This window comes from Phalacrocorax aristotelis, chromosome 1 (assembly GCF_949628215.1).
Source record: "Phalacrocorax aristotelis chromosome 1, bGulAri2.1, whole genome shotgun sequence".
NCBI lineage: Eukaryota > Metazoa > Chordata > Aves > Suliformes > Phalacrocoracidae > Phalacrocorax > Phalacrocorax aristotelis.
The window spans coordinates 29746381-29764534 of record NC_134276.1 but is presented as its reverse complement, the minus strand read 5'-3'; the positions used below and the strand labels follow the sequence as shown (position 1 = coordinate 29764534).

Here is an 18154-nt window from a genome sequence, read left to right as displayed (position 1 = left end):
ACGGGTGAACAAACCCAGCTCTTTCCACCATCCATCCTGGTTGCCCTCTGCTTGACTTGCTGCAGTATGCCACTGCCTCTCTTGTACTGGGGAACGTGAAGTTGGATGTGGTATTCCTGAGCTGTGCTGACAGGTCAGAACTGATTTGCTGGTTTGCAGCCTCGCCTTTGCTGCAAGGGTGTGCTGGCTCAGTCAACTGCTGCAACGCTGTTCCCCAGACAGTCGTGTTGCTTCAGAGGCTGCAGGTGTTATTGCACATAACCTTAGCAAACCGTCCCTCGAGGTTAAGGGGTGCTGGCAAATCTAACTGCAACCCCTGGATCTCTGGCTTGCGAAGAGGAAGGAATACCCGCAGCTGCATCACTAGAGGGCGACAGAGCCAGAAGGCTCAACAGAAGGCCTGTGTCTGCACTGAATGTACTCGGAGCTGCAACAGGATGCCATCTTACGGCAGCGAGAAGCAGCTGATGACTAAGTTCCTCTTGGCTTAGCTCTGGCGATTGGATATCTCTGTCCTAGGATGCCCTTTCTAATCGCTTGCAGGGCAAAGAAGGTGAACCTTCTTCCTGCTTGTGAAGTAAGCTAATCTGCTCATGCAGGAGCAGCAAAGGCTACAACACCAAGAGTCAGATTTTTCTAGCTGACACATGCAGTTAAGTAAAAAAACCTCTGTATAAGCAGGGATGAGTAGCAAAATAGCAGCATGAGGGAGATAGTGCTCAGAGGATGGTAACAATAGTTCCTAACCTCCCTCCAGCAGTGACCTTCTCTGGCTTTGGGGGAGTGGATGCTCATCCCTTATGCATGTGGAATTTAGGTGACCTGTGCTGGACTCCTGGCATTCTTCTGGCAGGAGACTTACATGCTACCAGGGTATTGTGGTAATCAGCCGTCCAGAAACTTGGAACTTCAGTTGAGCCCTAATATTAGAACCGACTCTGGTATTAACAAAGCACCAGGCCAAGAGCTAAACTATGGGCTTTATTTTCTATAGTAGTTGATGTAAAATTGGTAGTTGTTTCACAGCACTTTGTTACAGCTGGCACTTTGCCCTCAGTTCTGAGGGCTTTATAGGTGCATTGATTGTGAAAAGCCTTTTTGTTTAATTCTGGAGGGGTGGTGACACTGACTTGAGCCTCTTTGTTCCTGAGCTGGTCAAGCTTGGTTAGGTGTTGTTGCATAAGCAATAGCCAGGCACTCAGTTAATCAAATCAAACTTTATTCCAGTGAATTCCTATACCAACATATAAAGTTCTGAGCTGAACCACTGATATGCGTGTACAGCTTAAGCAGCTGTGAATGAAAAATTACTGCTTACATAAACGTCAACAAGTAAACTCTCAAAATGCAGGTCTGTTTTAGCCACCAGCTTCTTGCTGTAGGTTCAGTTCTAAATATGCTTCTCTTGAAGCGTCAACTTTTGTATTAAAAACTGTGACCATCAGCTTTAAAAAATGAAAGCAAAGACAAATCTAAGTAATAGACTGAAGTATTCCACTGATGTGGAATCAGCCCATACCTTTTCCTAACTATTAGAAACATACACAAGTATACTGTTTCTCTTGGGCAGGCAGGAGGCAAGAAGGGGGAGTCTGACAACTCTTGAAGTCTCACTCTTGTACCTGAATTATTTAAATGTTTAAAAGGCATTTATGCTAGAGTACTGATGATGCACAGTTACTGCCCCTAGTGTCCTGGTCAATCAAGGTAACTTGGTGCAACAGACACTGAAAATTCTTCAGCTGTGCCCTGCTTGTAACTGCTTTTTCTCTTGGGTGCATGAAAGGGAGATGAACAGTTCCTGCTGTATGCAAAGGCGGAGGGGAGCAAGAAGAGTTTCTGGAACTGCAGCAACCACCTTTCCGCAAAGAGGCTGTAATGGTGCAGTGGAGGAGCCAGTTTAAGTGCACACTGGCTACGCTGCAAGAGGCAGCAGGTATTGAGATGCTTTTATCTGAAATGGAAGCTGTGACATACAAAACTGAGCTGTTCAGGCCGTGACTTGTCAATCACTCACAAGTTGTGGTTGCTGGGACAAGTTGCTAATCACTGTGTAGCTCGGATGGTCTTGGTGGGTAGGAGAGCTCTGACCCTGGAAGGCAGCTTGCCTGTGCCTTCCACAAGGGCAGGTTGTCACTTGCAGCATGCAGACAACATCCCCCTGTACAACTCCAGTCATGAATTGTGTTGCTCTGAGACCTGCTCTGCCTTCTCCCATGCTAGGCAGCAGCTGCTCATTGCAAGGCAGAGCGTGCTTGTATAAAGACCACCCTACTTCAAGAATAAAAGTGGCATCTAGAAATAGGTGGCATTTGCATAATTCTGGATAATACTAACTGCATGTTTAAGCAAGTAACATGGCCAAGCAGGCATGCCCTCTAGGCCTGAAGGCGTCATGAGCTATCCAGTCACATGAGCTTTTTCCACTCAGCTGAAGAGGCACAGCAAGCGTCAGGACTCCAGCCCAAGTGCATGCTATGCCACAGGGACCATGGTGTCAGTTGTCTTGTGGAACTCAGTCCTGGCTTTCTGCTCCTCTCCAGCTTCCCGTCCTTCAGGCAAATGGACCCATTCATGTCAAGGAGACCCAAAGAGGAGCCTGCAGAGTTACATTTCTGTGCTCTGAGCCAGCAGCTATTTCCAGCAGTCTCCCTTATGTTAAGCATTTAATTCAGTGGTGCTTCGTGTACTCCCGCACTTTTAAAGGGTTTAGAAAACAATAAAATACTGCTCCCCAGTTGTTACAAATGCGGGACAGACCCCTTAAACCCCCCACCTCTACGTTTCTATCTGAAATGTAGGCATGCCTCAGCTAAGTCATACAAGGTAGGAGGCAAACGCTTCCTACTTTCATAAGCCCATTTGCTGGGACAGAGCACCACAGTCAGACGCCAACTGCCATGACCTTGGCAAGCCACAGAGCAGAAGGGAGCTGGAGAAGGGCAGAGGCCTAACTGGGGGATGTGTAAGTCAGTCATACACAGCAAAACTAGACAGGACTGGTTAGTCTGAGTCAGACACTTGCCAGCAACAACTAGGAAAGTTCACCACCACAGCACAGACTTTAACAACAGTGCTTTGCCTTAATGTGCAGCAGTAGGCTGGGATTTATGTTAAACCCAAGAGGCCAACATAACTCTCTTTAGCACCATTACAGGTCAGGGAAAATACTATTATGATGCAATGTACCTAGTACAGAATCTGCAAGATGGAGATAGTTCTGCTGGTCCAATTCAAGCAGCATGTACACATCTCTGTAAAATCACCTGAATTTTAGAGATTACAAATCCTAAACTGGAGTTGAGTTCCTAAAATTAGGTCACTGATTTGGCCCTGCTCAGACCATGATGTGATCTACAGGTTTTTCATCCTTTATTTAAGTGATCCTTAAACAACCTTTTGTTCATTATCTGCAAGCAGGTATCAGTAAGAATCTATTTGTTTCATCATAAGTTTCCGGCTGTACTCGTAGGCAACGAACAGTGCCCCATTGGCAAGGAATGCTCGGATCATAGTTGGCTTTAGTCCAGAATACAAGGCAAGTACACCTGGAAAGGAAGTCAGAGCCAGTTAGCAATTTAAAAACACATCAACCACTGTACTTCTACCTTCAAAGGATACTGAAGGTAATGCTTCTGCTTAAAGGGGCATGCACACCCAGAGAGCTGAGCTCACTGGTGTAGCAGCTAACTGCAGTGTTACTGGCTGTTGATACAGAATGAGCATCTAGAGTTGTCACATGAGTTTAGCCATTTAAGTGCTTATGTTAGAAACTTATCTAGGGTATGACAGTCATCAGAACGATACCTTGGTCACCTGAGGATACAGTTCACAGCAGCTGTACCACAGCTGGCAAGGGGACAGAACATGCTGCAGAACTATGTTGGAGCTGTGCCCCAGGACAGACTCCTGTTCTGGTGAGTGTCTTCCCTAGTAACAGGCCCAGGATTCGTATCTGCTGCCGCCACGTACATTCTTACACCGTCTTCTAAAGTGCCTGGTGCAGGCCTTTTCCAGAGGCAAGACACTGAGGTAGGTGCCCCAAGTTGCCAGGCTAGATAGGATTGATTTATCAAACAGGCCTTAGTCAGCCACGTATTAACTTCTAGACATGAAGAAAAAATTCTGTACTGAACTTAACTGGTTCCTTCAATTTTCATGTATAGGTTTGGCCATGGGTAATGGAGCCAATTCCTTTATTTGCTTTTAAAGCTAGCAAAAGCTCAGTATGCATTAAGTGAATTGTCCCCTGAACCAAGACGCGTGGCAGGTGCAGTAGGTCTCAATTTCTAGATTCCAAGCTTTCCAGAGTATGTGAAGCATCAATATTTCTGTTTGTTAGAAACAGTTACTGTCTGTCTCTAACACATTATCAGTGGACTAGGTTTCTTAAGCAATTTTTTAAATCGGTACCCTCCAATACCAATCTGCAGCCCTACAGAATCAGTTGATACGCTGTGTACTCACCTTCAGTTCTCACAACAGTTACAAACGTTCCCATAAAGCCTGCCTGTTTTCCAGCCATTGAAAGAACCTGAATTCTAGATTTGACGCAGTCCACAGGATACACAGCAATCCACAGACAGCTGCCTCCAAAACCTCCACTTAGTAGCAAAGGAACAGGACCTGAAGTTAAGAAACAAGCTTTTACACACACCACAAAATATTCACTGACATAAATATCACATTTCATCTGCAGAAGTCAAAGAGGAACCTGCTTATGACAAAAGAGCAGTTTCCGCTCCCCGACAAACCTTTAAGTTAATTTTAAGCCACTGGTAAGTAAGTTGCGAGTCTAACCAGAAGCTCAAAGGTTATAAGGAGTGCCTCTCAGACTATTGGCCATGCTAAAAAAGCATAACTTGGAATTCTGTTTTGACTGTATTAACTAAATTAACTCCACTCCTTTCACGCTTGTATTCACTTCCCAATGGTAACTGCGAAATGGTTGAGAGTACCATCACGTAGTGTCACTAATCACCTATAGAGATTCATTTGGTACACGGAAGTTACTTTGTGATCAGTCATTTCTCATGATGCAGCCTCAATTTTGTGTTTCAATCAGATGTTTGTAAACATTTTGCAACAAAGACCAGAATGCATGCAGCTGAAACCCTAACTCCCACAAGACGAAGTATGATTGTGCAGTCTTTCAACAGGAGACAAGCGATCTTTATTCTGGCTTCTCCTCATTTTTTTCTTGCCTAATTTTCAGTCTCAGTGTTCTCTCCCTATCGTTGTAATGACAGCTAGTGGTCAGCATACATTTCAGCATACAATTGAACATACAGTTGAAGAGAACACTGCTGAAGTTGTCAAAATCGCTCTGGACAGCTGCTGAAATGAAACAGTTGAGTTGCATTGCACTGTAGAGTCAAATATCTAAGTAGTTTTGTAATATTACTGTTACCTACTGTATTTATTCTTCATCTACTATACATCCTGCTCCACTGGAAAGTGGTCGCTTCAATGATTCATTACTATATATACACAAAATGCAGACCTCCATATTCTGTACGTCCAGTTTCCTTCATTTTACATGTATTTTACAACTGCTGTGCATTACTAGCATACCTCCCTCCGTTATGACCCCCACGACAGCATGCTAGAATCCACCTGGAAAAAGTGGCACTGTACCTAATTCGTCTTTTGATCTCCCAGAGGCAAAGAATGTCCGGCTCAGTTCATATCCTCCAAAGAAGAAGAAATAGCCTGGGACTTCCCGCAGCAAAGTGCTTGACAGGCCACGGTAAAATCCAAGGGGACCATCCTTCTGAATAACACCCTTCACTACTGACCAAACTGTACTGATAGAGAGGTTGATCCAGTTAGTGATGCTTAATAGCCAGAACAAAAGGTTACAAAATAATAAGCAACTACTGCTACAGTTAAGGGTTAGATCCATTGTGCAGACAACAGGACTCAAGTAAGACTCAGTACAAGATCCTGCCAGCACCCAGCTTTACTAGTGCCTGAAAGATCTCCAGGCTGTGACCCTCCCGGTTGCAGCTACAACTCATCTCTGGTTAACAGTGTGCTACAAATGTGACACTGAGCCAGGACAGAATTAAAAATAATAAATACACATAACAGGGCTTCAGAGATACTGGGCAGGGTGTATACTTACTTGTGCCCCTGGATTATCTTTCCTGACAACTGCATTTCGTGCATAGCCTGCAGCCGGCACTTCACCAGCTCTGTGGGACAGAGGACAAGGGTGGCAAAGGCAGAGGCGAAGGAGCCTGCAGCAGCATTCTGCAGATCACTGCAAGAGAGAAACTGCAGAAGGTATTTGGGCACAGACCTCCGGTGCAGTGGGGCCACCGCACCCTCAGCTTCCTGAACCTGTACTCTCAATCCCATCAAGAAAAATGGACAGGCAGCCTTGGGAAAGGAGTCTCAAAGTAAGAGGGCAGTTAGCTGAACTAGGGAGATGGAAAACCTAGCTCATCCGATCTTCATGTACAACTCAAATACATCCCTTCCCTGAGAAGATAAATTGCAACCTTTACTCTTCTGGTTGTACTTCAGTGATTGCAACAGAACAAACACTATCAAATCTTCCTCTTCTTGGCTTTTAGAAAAATTTCTGTAGACTTGTTTTACTGGGCAACTTTTGGGTACTAGTTACCTCCTGAAAGAGAACAGGAGCAATAACCACCTCATACAGATGTCAACATTCTCAAATTCACCTTACCAATGTTAATAAAGGTTTTGAGTGGAAGATGCTAGAAACCTGAAACCAAGGCACAATGGACCACTGTGATCTTTCTATGGATGTGCTGCCATGAATGCAACCATGTGGGTGTTGCAGGCAAACAAACCACACCACTAACAGGACAGCACTGTAATTTGCTTTGACATACTGCAACGTCTGGGCTGCCAAACTGCCAGGACTCAAAAGGCTGGTACTCGAGCATCATAGTGCTGTGTGATACACCTTAAACAGGCTCCGACAGACATTGCTGTGTTGGACAGGAGCTGCTCAATAGCACAGAACAAGTAGAGCTTCTCTATTCTTTCAGGGGCTGGGGAATCAGCACAGTGGAGACTGACCTCACCGCTACACAGAAATGCTTTCCATACAAGGGACGTGTTTGCCCTGTGCACACAAGTTTTATACACCTATAGTATCAGAGACTAAAGCTACAGCTTTTCACCTTGCAGAAGTGTCATGGAACTGAAGTTGTGACATGAAGCAAAGCTTGTGACATTCAGACATGGCAGTGACAGGAACTGTCAAAGTGGAAGAAATCAGTAAACTGGCTGCAGAGCAGCAACCGAGTAATACACAGTGAATAAATGGCAACATTGATTGCACAGCCCTCTTGCAGCACACAAAACTTGGCTTAACAGGGATCCGAGATGCAACCCAATGAAGCTCAAGACAGAGCAACGCAGAGTTAAAAATACAGTATGTGGCTGAGCCCTGCAGTCGTTAAGCTATGAGCTACAGCAAGGCAGTAAGGTTACACATTAGGGTAAGAAAATATGGAAGAGGTACCTTAAAACTATGCACTGAAGGGTGCACAGGATCCTCTCTCCTTCAGAGAAGAAAAAAACCAGATGCTATCAGACTTGAAAAGAATTCTGACGCATGTACATAAAGGACTAGATTTAGCCATAATTCAGTTCTTTTCTACTTTTGCCTGTTGATGTTTAATTCTACATACAAAAATTCACCTACACCCACTGTTTAGGCTTTGGTCTTTAATGTAGCGAACCTCACCGCAGAAGTGGTAAGCCTTGAATCCTGGTCAAGTTCCCCCTCAACTCAAATGCCTAATTCAGTATTTTTTCTGGGTGGGAGAGTTTTGATCACACAGCACAGGAGCAAGAATCCACTACTCTTACACAGCTGCTGCTTCTTCTGTAAATGGCTTTTATCTTGTTTTTCAAGGAAAATAACCTGCTGAAGATGACTAGTCACGTACTGAGGAAGTCAAACTAAGGTGAACAAGGATAATGGTTCTCTCAGTTCAGACTTTGGTACAGAATGAAATCAGTTTGGTTGGACTAAATGGATGTTAAAAGGCAAATGGAATTTAGCACTTCTCTTTCCATTCAGTTGTCTCAGTTTAGACTTTAGCATGGAATATAATCAGTTTGGTTGGACTAAATAGATGTTGAAAGACAAATGGCATTTAGCATTTCTCTCTCCATTTGTTTTCTTTGACTCATGCATCAGTGGCGTGTATTCCTTTAACTGGAAAAAGTGTTGTTCTGTAACTGTCCTTGTAACTGTTTTGCAAGGCTTCACACACTGACCAGGATATCCCTAAACACAGGCAAGTTTATTTCCAAACCATTTAAAGTATTACTGAAAAAACAAAAAGGTGTTAAAGCAAAACCGAACTTTTATAGCTGGTTTTGAGAAGTCTCCAACACTACAAAATACTGAAAAAGCGACAAGTAATTGCTTAGATACAAGTTAAGAAAAATGGTCAGGTTCACCTCAGTTTGCGACTTCACACATTTTCCTCTTCAGGCTAAGGCAGTTATGACAGTTTTTAAACAGCAGAGGCAATGAAGGTAGTTACAGTTCTTTACTTGTCATGTCTGGAGGACAGCCACCTCATCAGGGTTTCTTGCCTCCCCTACAGCACACTACAAAGGCTTCTGGCCTCTTCCACAATGAGGATGGGTGGAGACATCCTAGACAGACCACATACTCAGGGCGCCTCTGCAGACCACGACAATTTGATTATCTCATACGTGCGCCTCATAAGATGCCCTCACAGTGATCCCCATGAAGAGACCATGGGAGCAGCACCAAGGGAGAAATCTTTCAAGTAAACTTAAAACCTTCAGTGTTTTGTCCTAGTACAGCCATGCAATCATGCTATTTGCTCTTCAATCAATAACAAATTGAACAGCCATCCTGGATCTGAAAAATACCAGTACCTGACCAAGGAAAGAAGGGTGAGATGTCGGAGGCACTTGCTATTGCTACATATTCAAATTACATTCCCATTCTATATCTTACTCCAAAGATGCAGAGTAGTACACCTATGTACATTGTTTGGAAGTTTCCTGCTCTACTTCTCCTACATATGACCCTAAACACACTGTCTCAGTCACCTGAAGAGATGATCCCAGGGCCTCTGCAAGTCCGTGCTCTGCCTCCCAGGAGGAGCACAAAAGATGGTTAAGAAGTGAAGATGCTGTTGGTAGGCCTACCTCCTACATTTTAGTGGGCAGAAAAAGATAAGGGGTCTGTAAGCTGAGCAAGCAGAAAATCTCTGATCTAAGAAAGCAATAAAAAGGTGGAAACAATTCTGTCTCAGCTGAGAGGTCTCAACTGCCAGAATACAGTGAAAGAGAACTGAAGTAGAGAGCACTTATGAGTTTCTTCATGTCATATTCCCTCATAGCAGGCCTCAGTCTTAAGATACAGCACACCTTAACACATGACAGGAGAACACCTCACATGCCACTTCTAGATACTTGCACTTAAGCAGCTACCCATGTCATGTCAGAGATCTCAAATGCAGAATCATGGCCTCCTCAGCTACTTCCATTTGGAGACAGATGTGACAGAGGCAGAACAAAGCTATTAATAAAAAGCTGAGTGTGGTTAACCTTGTGTTATTCTTTGAATGAATGGAGTTATGACAGTACGAGAAGTCTTTTACACACTGTGGGGCAGCACAAGGATGGAGAAGGTGCAGCTACTCTTCAGTGCTGCACAGAAGACATACCTTGAGTAAGGCACACTGAAACTGCTGGACCACTGACAGCTCTAAAGTGACGCACCTGGAGAAAAGCCATCCTAGCTAAAAAGAGATTATGATCGTCATGTCAGTGCATAAATCCATGACTTGTTCACACCCTGAATATGCTGCACTGCTCTTGGTCTCAAGAGTTCAAACCCATATGCATCAGAATTACAAGTTTCACAGAAAGGCAACAAGGACAATTAAAGGAACAGCTCCCAAGCGCTCACTGACTAGGAGGGCTGGGATTCTTCTACCTAGGAAAAGACTCAGGTGGGGAAAAGGGGCACAGAGCAATGGATAGAGGTTTACAAAACTCCAAGTGGCATACAGACAGCAGCTAGGGACCAACTGCCTCTTCCAGTTACAGAACTAGTGATTATCACCTGCAGAACTCCCCACCAGAGTATACCGCAGATACAAGGATTTGAGGGGAGACTGGACAAGTGCTTCAAAAGAGATCCAAAGTCACTGGCTGTATTGCACCAGGCTCAAGAAATCCTCTGAACTAAGAACACAGCTGGGCAGAGGACTCAGTACATATTAAACACTTTCTCTCTTCTATTCCTTAGGCAACCACTTATTGCCAGTACTGTAGACAACACACTGCACAGAATTAGACCCTCGGTCTAACCACCGTTACATTCAAGCTTTTGAAACTTAAATTTAAAAAGCAAGACAATATTAGAAAAGCATCCTTTCCTCTTAGTACGACTCCCTGTAAGAGGAACCATTACCTCCCCTGCAAAATTAGAACAACCTAGAGATCAAGAGAATATAAACTTTCAGGTGTTGCAATGCTCATTCCCTTTGGTAAGATGTTCCAGGTCTTGAAGATTCCAATTAAGTTGTGATTATCTAAGTCAGCCAGCTGCAGTGACAAGTAGATGGCTTTGGTGTAGTCAGACATCGTATCCTAGCACAAAGGTCTATATTCCAGAACTCACTAAGCTCCATACTGGCAGAGGGGGGCCTGGGGCATCAGTTGCACCCTGACAATACAGTATCTGCAAGTAGCAGTTGCATGACTTTTTATTTATATTAAAATATGAAACAGATTGCTATTACTAACCTGAGCTTTGTTTTTCTGTCTACTCCAACAATTTTTCTCACAATTTGTTGGCAAAATCCATAGCACATGAACAGAACTGAGTTCTCTGCGATGTTGGCTACAAGTGCTGGTGTTGTTCCCTTGTAGAAGCCTCGAAAGCCCACTTGCTTATAGGTTTTCACAAAACAGTCAACAATTCCTTTGTACATGTCAGGGAACGTCTGCATCTTCACCTTGGCGGTGTCAAAGGGCTGGCCAGTCACCACACATGCTGTCCCACCTAAGCAAGCAGTGGAAGTGAAGAGGGTGGCTGAAGGTTAGCACAACTGAATCACCTATACACAAATGAAAATCACACAGAAAGCAAAGATGAAAGAATTCTCCCCAGGAAAGGACAACTGCACTGATTTTAGCACAGTGGCATCAATTGTCCGTCATGAATTGAGTTGCCTGAAGAAAAAAATGTCACACGTAAGAGCAGTTACAGCTTGACTCTCATTAAGCATTTCTTTACCTCACTAAAAGCAAGCATCTAAATCAATCAGTTCACTTACATAAAAAGGTACTGCATTAGAGGTATTGTTCTGCAATCAAGTCACTTGTGTTAATGAGTTAAGCAACATTTTCCCTTGCTCATTAATGCAGTGGTTCAGAAGCCAGATTTTACGTTCCAACAATAACAAAAAATGAAAGATTTGTAATCAAGGGAGACAAAGATTCCCCCGGGACAAGAGGAACACCGCTGAGAGTCCTAAAACTGATGATGCATTATAAATTGATAACAAAAGACTCAAGCTCTTTACTTCAAAACTCCAGATGATTCTTATTTACATTTATTCCCAGATACTGGAAGAAAGCGTCCAGAATAAGCTGAAAAAGGGCAAAAGGGCAAAGTTTCTCAACATGTTATCTTTTCCAAACTGAACTGCAAGGTCAATACCCTGAAACCTTGTGAGATATCTCTATCAAAGTCATCAATAACCACTTTACCCACAGTGCAGTGTTCTTCCACAAGATCTAACTCAATTCAGTAGTCTGCAGAAAGAGCCAACGTTACACTTTTTCAGTAAGAAATACCAGCGTACACTGACAGCAATCCATTAGGAGCCAATACCTAACAGGAAGCATGTAATAGGTTTGCCTTATATAGGCTGTATGGTTTTCTTTTTTTAGCAGGAGAGAAGGAAGAACCACCCTAAACCAGAAGCTGATCTTTAAATCAAAGCACAGTTGGCATGCATATACCTTCAAGAGTGCAAGTTAACAAGATGTTTTTTCAGCTATGAAACTGAAATAGTTATCTGTAAATGCACATAACAAAGAAACTGAAATAGAAACAGATGTGTGACTCCAGTTGAGTTATTTTTCTTCTAAGAAATAATAATAGAATAATAATAATAATAGAAGAGTAAGCAAGTGTTTGCTTAACCAGGGTTATTTTCAATCTATTTTACTCTTTGCAAACACGTTTGTGTTACATTGTTGTTGCTCCTCTGCAAGGTGGTACCTCAGGTCTTTAAGAGGAACTCAAGATTCTAGCTCCTGTAGAACCTCATTCTCAACCAGATGGATCTTTAAAAGCTTGAGAGCAAATCATGCAAGGAAGCACGAAGAGTTTCTTGCTCTGGCAGGGATAACCAAGGAGAGAAGTTGCGGGCTCAGACCAGTAACATCCATGTAAGCCCAGATGAAATGCAGAGCTGGAAAAGCTCAGCCAATGCTACCTGCAGACAAGTCAGGTAGATATTAATCTACATGAAAAATGCTGCGTTCCTGTGTAAACCTAGGCCTAAAACATCCACATGTAGTAAAACAATGGCTGTTGGAAAAAGCCCAGGAAAACCAGGAACGGTCTTTGAAATGCAAAGCTGAAAAACTGGGAGTTGACTGTGAATGGCTGTTCCAAAAAGAGAAAGGGCTCTCCTTACACTGTCATTGGAGGTGGCACAAGAAGCCCAGTAAACTACAGCAATGAACTTTGTAAGCCTGAAGGTAAAGACCAGGAGTCCCAGTTAATATCTAAAACGTTAAAGAAAAAGAAAATTCTTCCAGCCAGCAGTAAAGAGCCTAAAAAAAACAACAATAACAAAACCAAAACAAACCAGAAAAAAGTCAACCCTGCTCAAACATTTAGACAAATGTCGTCCTAATAACAACACGGAAATAGTGGGGAAAGGAGTCCTACCCAAAGACGTGATTAGAAGTTGCTCAGATCCTAGGCAAAGGACTATGACCCACAGGGAGCTAAATGACTTGTTTTCCTCTTGTTCCAAATATACTTGCCCCAATGTGTCATTACTTACCAGCTAGTCAAGACTGTGCCTGGAAAGGAAGGTAAAACCAGGTTACGCATTTGCTGGAGCAGCTAGCTGTTTGCCTAGTTAAATACACTTTTTAAAGGGTGCAGAGACATAGATAACACAGAAGCAAGCACTACCAATGAATATCAGCAATACAAAGCAAGCATGTGGAAAGAATATGGAAAATAAGTACTAGAGGAACAGTAAAACTATCTATTGCAACAGCAGTAGCAAAGAACAAGAACCATGATTTAAGCTTACTGAAGTCATGTTGAAAAAGGTATGAATTACTTCATCTTACCTGAAGGAAGGAAGAACTACACCAGAGAAGAAAACAGCACAATTATTTCTAAGATCCTCTAAGCTCTACCACCAAAAACCAGGCAAAACTCAAATGCACGCCCTCTTAGCCTGGATCTGGACATGGAACAGTATCACCAAGCAATGGATTTCTAAGCTAACTCTAGTTTCCAGCTCTTGTAGTAGCCAAGATGAGACACACCAGGCTTCAACTCAGAAAGACAGCTTCCTAAGCCAGAGTGCTCCACTGCCCTGGATGTTAACAGCAGCATTCCTGAGCTGAAGTACCCGGAAGGAAAGCAATCACACTTGCCATTTAAACACCTGGGAACATCTGCAAAACCATCAAGAATTGCACAGATATTAAGTTGCTACTTTGGGACACAGAGCAGATAATAGCTATTCTTTACTGAGGACCCAAAACCCAAGAAGAATTAACAGACTAACAGAAACATAGTTTTCCTAAGGCAATGAAGGAATAATGGCAGAAACACTTCTCTTCCCTTGCAGGGAAAGAGGGTGTTGCCTAGTCAATAACATATTTTGCAAAGGCTAACAAAGCAGGTATTTGCTGGGTAAAATGTGGTGGCAGACAAAATCCTTTAGGAAGGTGCCACATGAGACTCATGCTATCTGTCTGCCCTTGCTTTCTCACTGCATTAAGGTTAACTCCACTCTGACAAATTACCTCAAATAACTACCTTTGAATGCACTTAACGCTATTAATACCACCATATTCACAGCAATAACACAGTCATAAAAGGACTGAAATAGCTATTGTATGGGAAAGAAAAAATATGGAATTGTTTAAACTAGTTACAACAGTACATTAGGCAAACCTTTCCTTCTACCTTTTCTGTATAAACACTGTCAGCTTAGAAGTGTCAGAAAGACCACTTTTTCCCTGGTAGGGTTAAATCATCCCTCAGCCACAGACATAACCAACATGGTAACGCCAGCAAGACAATGCAACTGTTTCCACATTTGTGACTGTCACAACTGGTCCAGCAAAACTCTATAGCACAGGCTAGACTGAAGTGGAAGTTAGTTAAGTGAATTCACCATCATCAGTCCTACTACTGAGCTTCCCAGCTTTTAAAGATTCACACCAGGATGTTGTGTGAGCCAACAACCCTTCAGATAGCTCCTTGCCCGTTTCAATTACGGGGTTGCTGTGACAAAAGCAGCACCTCTGACTCACACACTGTTTGAGTTCATTCCAAAACTCTACTTGTAACTGATTCTTCATGAGAACTATCACTGAAACTTAAACATCCTTCTGGAAAATTATTAGTCTGAAATAAGGGTTACACCGTCACTGTTTGGCAGGGGTTTCATCAGGGAGGAGTGATAGTGATGCAGTAACAACCCTGGCTGAGGTCAGCTGCTTCACCTCCATACCCTTAAAATACAGAAGGCGAGGCTTTTTATAGCAATGGAAAACTGCTTTTACATTTGTCAAAGCTATTAAAACTGTCCCTCGGAAGGTTTGTGCAATTAAGTTCCCTCCAGCATTACCTGCAGCTCCTGCTGTGAGGTCAATAGCAGCCTGAATAGCAGGGTTGATCCTCATGCTTCACACTTGTTTATCAGCTACTTCAGAGTGAAGTCTCCTGTTTCCTGGCAGGTGTTGAGATACTCGTCTCCTGTGGGAAGAGAAAGATAAAGCATACACAGTTTACAACAATAACTCTGACAGGCAAAAGCATCACACAAATGCTTTCACTTCTGCTCTTCCATTTAGCTTGTTCTAAACCATTTAGAGACAGAAAATGCTTGTCCCTAGGACTGCAATGTAGCATATTTGTATTTTGACAGACTAGTTTTGACACATTAGGCAAGTCGTCCGGAGTACCACTGCCTAGCTGCAGATTACTGTGGCTTTCCAGCTTCTAGTCTCGCTGGATCTCTCAAATGAAAGCAAAAAGTACCTCCAGGGAAGTGTTGAGCACTACCTTTCTATTGATTATAGAAGCATAGTCTCCATCAGGTGTCTAAGCCTAGCTGGCAGGAATATTTCCACCTCTGTCTCAACTCCCCACCTATAAAACAAAACAAAACAGAGAATTGCTCTCCTCATGGTGAGCACCAGCTAAGAAAACTGTATTCATGATGATGCAGGCACATCAGGGGTTTCTACGCAGCTCTCAGAAAACATGAGTAGAAAAGAAATTAATACAAACATCTAGAATTGTGTCTGGCTGTCATGTTCCCAGTGCAAGTCCCTCACACACCAGCATATTATAAATAAGAATTACACCTCATCTCTCAGGAAGGCAGCTCGAAAGCAAAAATACAAAGGTGACACTTTCAAATAAAACATTCAAATTAATTCAGTTCTCAATTTTGCAGCTAGGTACTTTCACTGGGTGAGCAGTTAAAATAAGCTTGCTTGTTCAGAGTAAGATCACTGAGCCAAAGATCTCCCACTGTTTCAGAACCATGCCGCTGAGCTAGACACTTGGCTGGCAGCACTGTCAAAAAAGTTGCATGACTCTTAAAAACACACACAAATACACACAATACAAGTATCAGCCCTTCTCTGACTGTTAAGCTTGTCTTCAAGCAGACTAAGTCAGTAACCAGAACATTCTTCACTCTTCTACCTACCGTAATTCTTCTTTTGAAGCCTGTTGTCTCCCAAAATACACTTTGGAGTAATATGAATGATTGAAAGAATAATTAAGAAAACCCATACTATATGAACCACATCCTTTTTAAAAATTTTATGTTACAAGCACAGACACCTGCATACAAGCAAGGCTTTAAGGAAGCCTGTCTCTGAACAGGTTTATTATTCCTGAATCTTAAAAAAAACCCCAAGAGTAGGCCAAATACTGTCATTCAGTAGCTTCACATGTCCAGTGTGTCTCAGATGTGTTGCAGAAATCTGAACGTAATGGGTTTTTAAAAAATAGTCACTACTCTTGTAATAAATTACACTAACACAAGATACTTCCAAATTGTGGTTACAGATTTGAACCGTTTTACTACTGACAGCATAGTATGCTAGGTGTCATTTTAAAACAGAGGCTCCGAGTCCAAATTACACTTCATTATCCTATACGCATCATTAGTGTTCACACAGCACTCCACAGTTTTCCCAGCTTAGAGAAAGAACAACGTATCAGCAAGACAGCCTCTGAACGAAGGGGATTACTCGAGAGCAACAATCGCCTGCCTTCAGTAAAACGTACACTGCTTGCATCAGGCTGAGTGCTTATCAACTTGTGCCAGTCCCCAAAGGGAACACGTGCCTAATCACCCACAAATACCCACTGAAAGCTTGGAAGCAGAAAGAAAACCAGAGATGCCTATAAAAATGGTAGTTTTAAGAGCCAAGGAAATTTAGTTTCCTGATCCATAAGAGCACATTGCCACTTTCAGAAGATTTCAGAAGTTAGTCAAAACTACACTGTTACTATATATGTACATACCTTCTTTCCTATTTTTTTTCTTATTTGTAATAACAACACCAGATCAGAAACTGCTTGTATATATAGCACGGCAACAACAACTCCGTTACTTCCAAAGCAAATCCAAGACTCAAACCTGGAAACACAGAAGCGTTAGTTATCATAACAGGTCCTGCAGCCCTCCACCCGCGGCCCCAGATGTTATCCTCTGCTGGTGCATCCTCCAAACACGAAGGAAAGGCCGTAGCTCGCTTCCCAAGGTCACGGCAGGCCGGCACCCCAGCAGCAGCAGAGCAGCACCAGGGCTAAGGCCAGCAGGCTGTCACACGTGCTCACGGCTGGCCCAGAAAGGGGCTCCTCACCGGTCAGACCGCCGGCTCCAGGCCGGGCAAAGCCAAAGGACGGCTCTCCTCAGGAGAGGAAGGCTCAGGCCTCAACCGCCGCCACCCCCCGGCCCTAGAACGCCCACCCATTTTGAGCGGGAAAGCCCCGGCCTGCGTTCGGCCCGGGCTGTACAGCAGCCCGCAGCTTCCCGAGGTGCCGTGCATGGCTGAGCCCCGAGGCCGCGGACGCCTCCCGGGCCCGCACGCCAGGCCCCGCGGTACGCTTCCCGCCCGAAGGACCCCTCCGCTACACGGCCGGCCCGCTCCGCCAACAGAGAGGACTATAGGCCGCCCGGCGCCATCACTCACCACAGCACACCGCCCGCTCCGGCGGCCCCGCCACCTCCCCTCTGCTGCCCCTATATAGGCGTCCGAGGGAGGCGGCGGGGCCGGGCCGGGCCGGGCGGCGGGAGGCGGTTCCGGGTGAGGAAACGCCTCAGCGGCCGGCGCGGCTGCGGGGGGTCGGGGATAGGGTTTGGGGTCCCCGGCACGTAGCAGCCGCAGCACCGCTCCCGCTCTGAAACCCCGCGGCCTGACCGCGGCGTGTGGACCCGCTCGGAGGGGCGGGGCGGAGCGGGGCGGGGGTGGCGGAGCCCCCGGCCGAGGCGGCCCCGAGGGCCCAGGCCGGTGCCCGGGCTCGCTGCGCGGCTTGGCCCGCGGGTGGGCACGGGCGTGGCAGGAGTCATGGAATCATACAATCATTAAGGTTGGAAAAGACCTCTATGATCATCAAGTCCAACCGTCAACCCAGCAGTACCATGTCTCCTAAACCATGCCATGAAGTGCCATGTCTACACGTCTTTTAAATACCTCCAGGGATGGTGACTCCACCACCTCCCTGGGCAGCCTCTTCCAATGCCTGACCACTCTTTCAGTAAAGAAATTTTTCCTAATATCCAATCTAAATGTCCCCTGATGCAGTTTGAGGCCATTTCCTCTTGTCACTAGTAACTTGGGAGAAGAGTCCAACCCCCGCCTCACTACAACC

At 44.4% G+C, this 18154-nt stretch overlaps 1 protein-coding gene across 4 annotated transcripts; it reads right to left on the bottom strand.

Moving 5' to 3' along the window:
• Nucleotides 1-1202: 1202 nt before the first annotated feature.
• Nucleotides 1203-17731, bottom strand: SLC25A15 (solute carrier family 25 member 15). 4 transcript variants are annotated; one of them, XM_075085940.1, is made up of 9 exons: nucleotides 17476-17700; nucleotides 16805-16919; nucleotides 15323-15409; nucleotides 14886-15013; nucleotides 10789-11047; nucleotides 6128-6265; nucleotides 5638-5807; nucleotides 4468-4626; nucleotides 1203-3548 (listed from the first exon to the last, which is right to left on the bottom strand). In XM_075085940.1, exons 4-9 carry the CDS (start codon nucleotides 14938-14940, stop codon nucleotides 3424-3426), a joined length of 906 nt encoding a protein of 301 aa, XP_074942041.1. In that variant the 5' UTR covers nucleotides 14941-15013; nucleotides 15323-15409; nucleotides 16805-16919; nucleotides 17476-17700; the 3' UTR covers nucleotides 1203-3423. The 4 variants fall into 4 exon arrangements, with proteins under 4 accessions (XP_074942041.1, XP_074942057.1, XP_074942031.1 ...); XM_075085956.1 differs by lacking the exon at nucleotides 15323-15409 and having other exon boundaries at nucleotides 10789-11102; nucleotides 17476-17731; XM_075085930.1 differs by lacking the exon at nucleotides 15323-15409 and having other exon boundaries at nucleotides 17476-17729.
• Nucleotides 17732-18154: the final 423 nt, after the last annotated feature.

What these genes read in the sequence shown, in the direction of transcription:
- SLC25A15 (XM_075085930.1), bottom strand. Translation starts at nt 14,940, where the DNA reads ATGAGGATCAACCCTGCTATTCAGGCTGCTATTGACCTCACAGCAGGA. An exon ending in AAGATAATCCAGGGGCACAA is followed by an intron (nt 5,808 to 6,127) that starts GTAAGTATACAC and finishes CCTCTCTATCAG; the next exon opens with TACAGTTTGGTCAGTAGTGA. An exon ending in GAGATCAAAAGACGAATTAG is followed by an intron (nt 4,627 to 5,637) that starts GTACAGTGCCAC and finishes TCTTAACTTCAG; the next exon opens with GTCCTGTTCCTTTGCTACTA.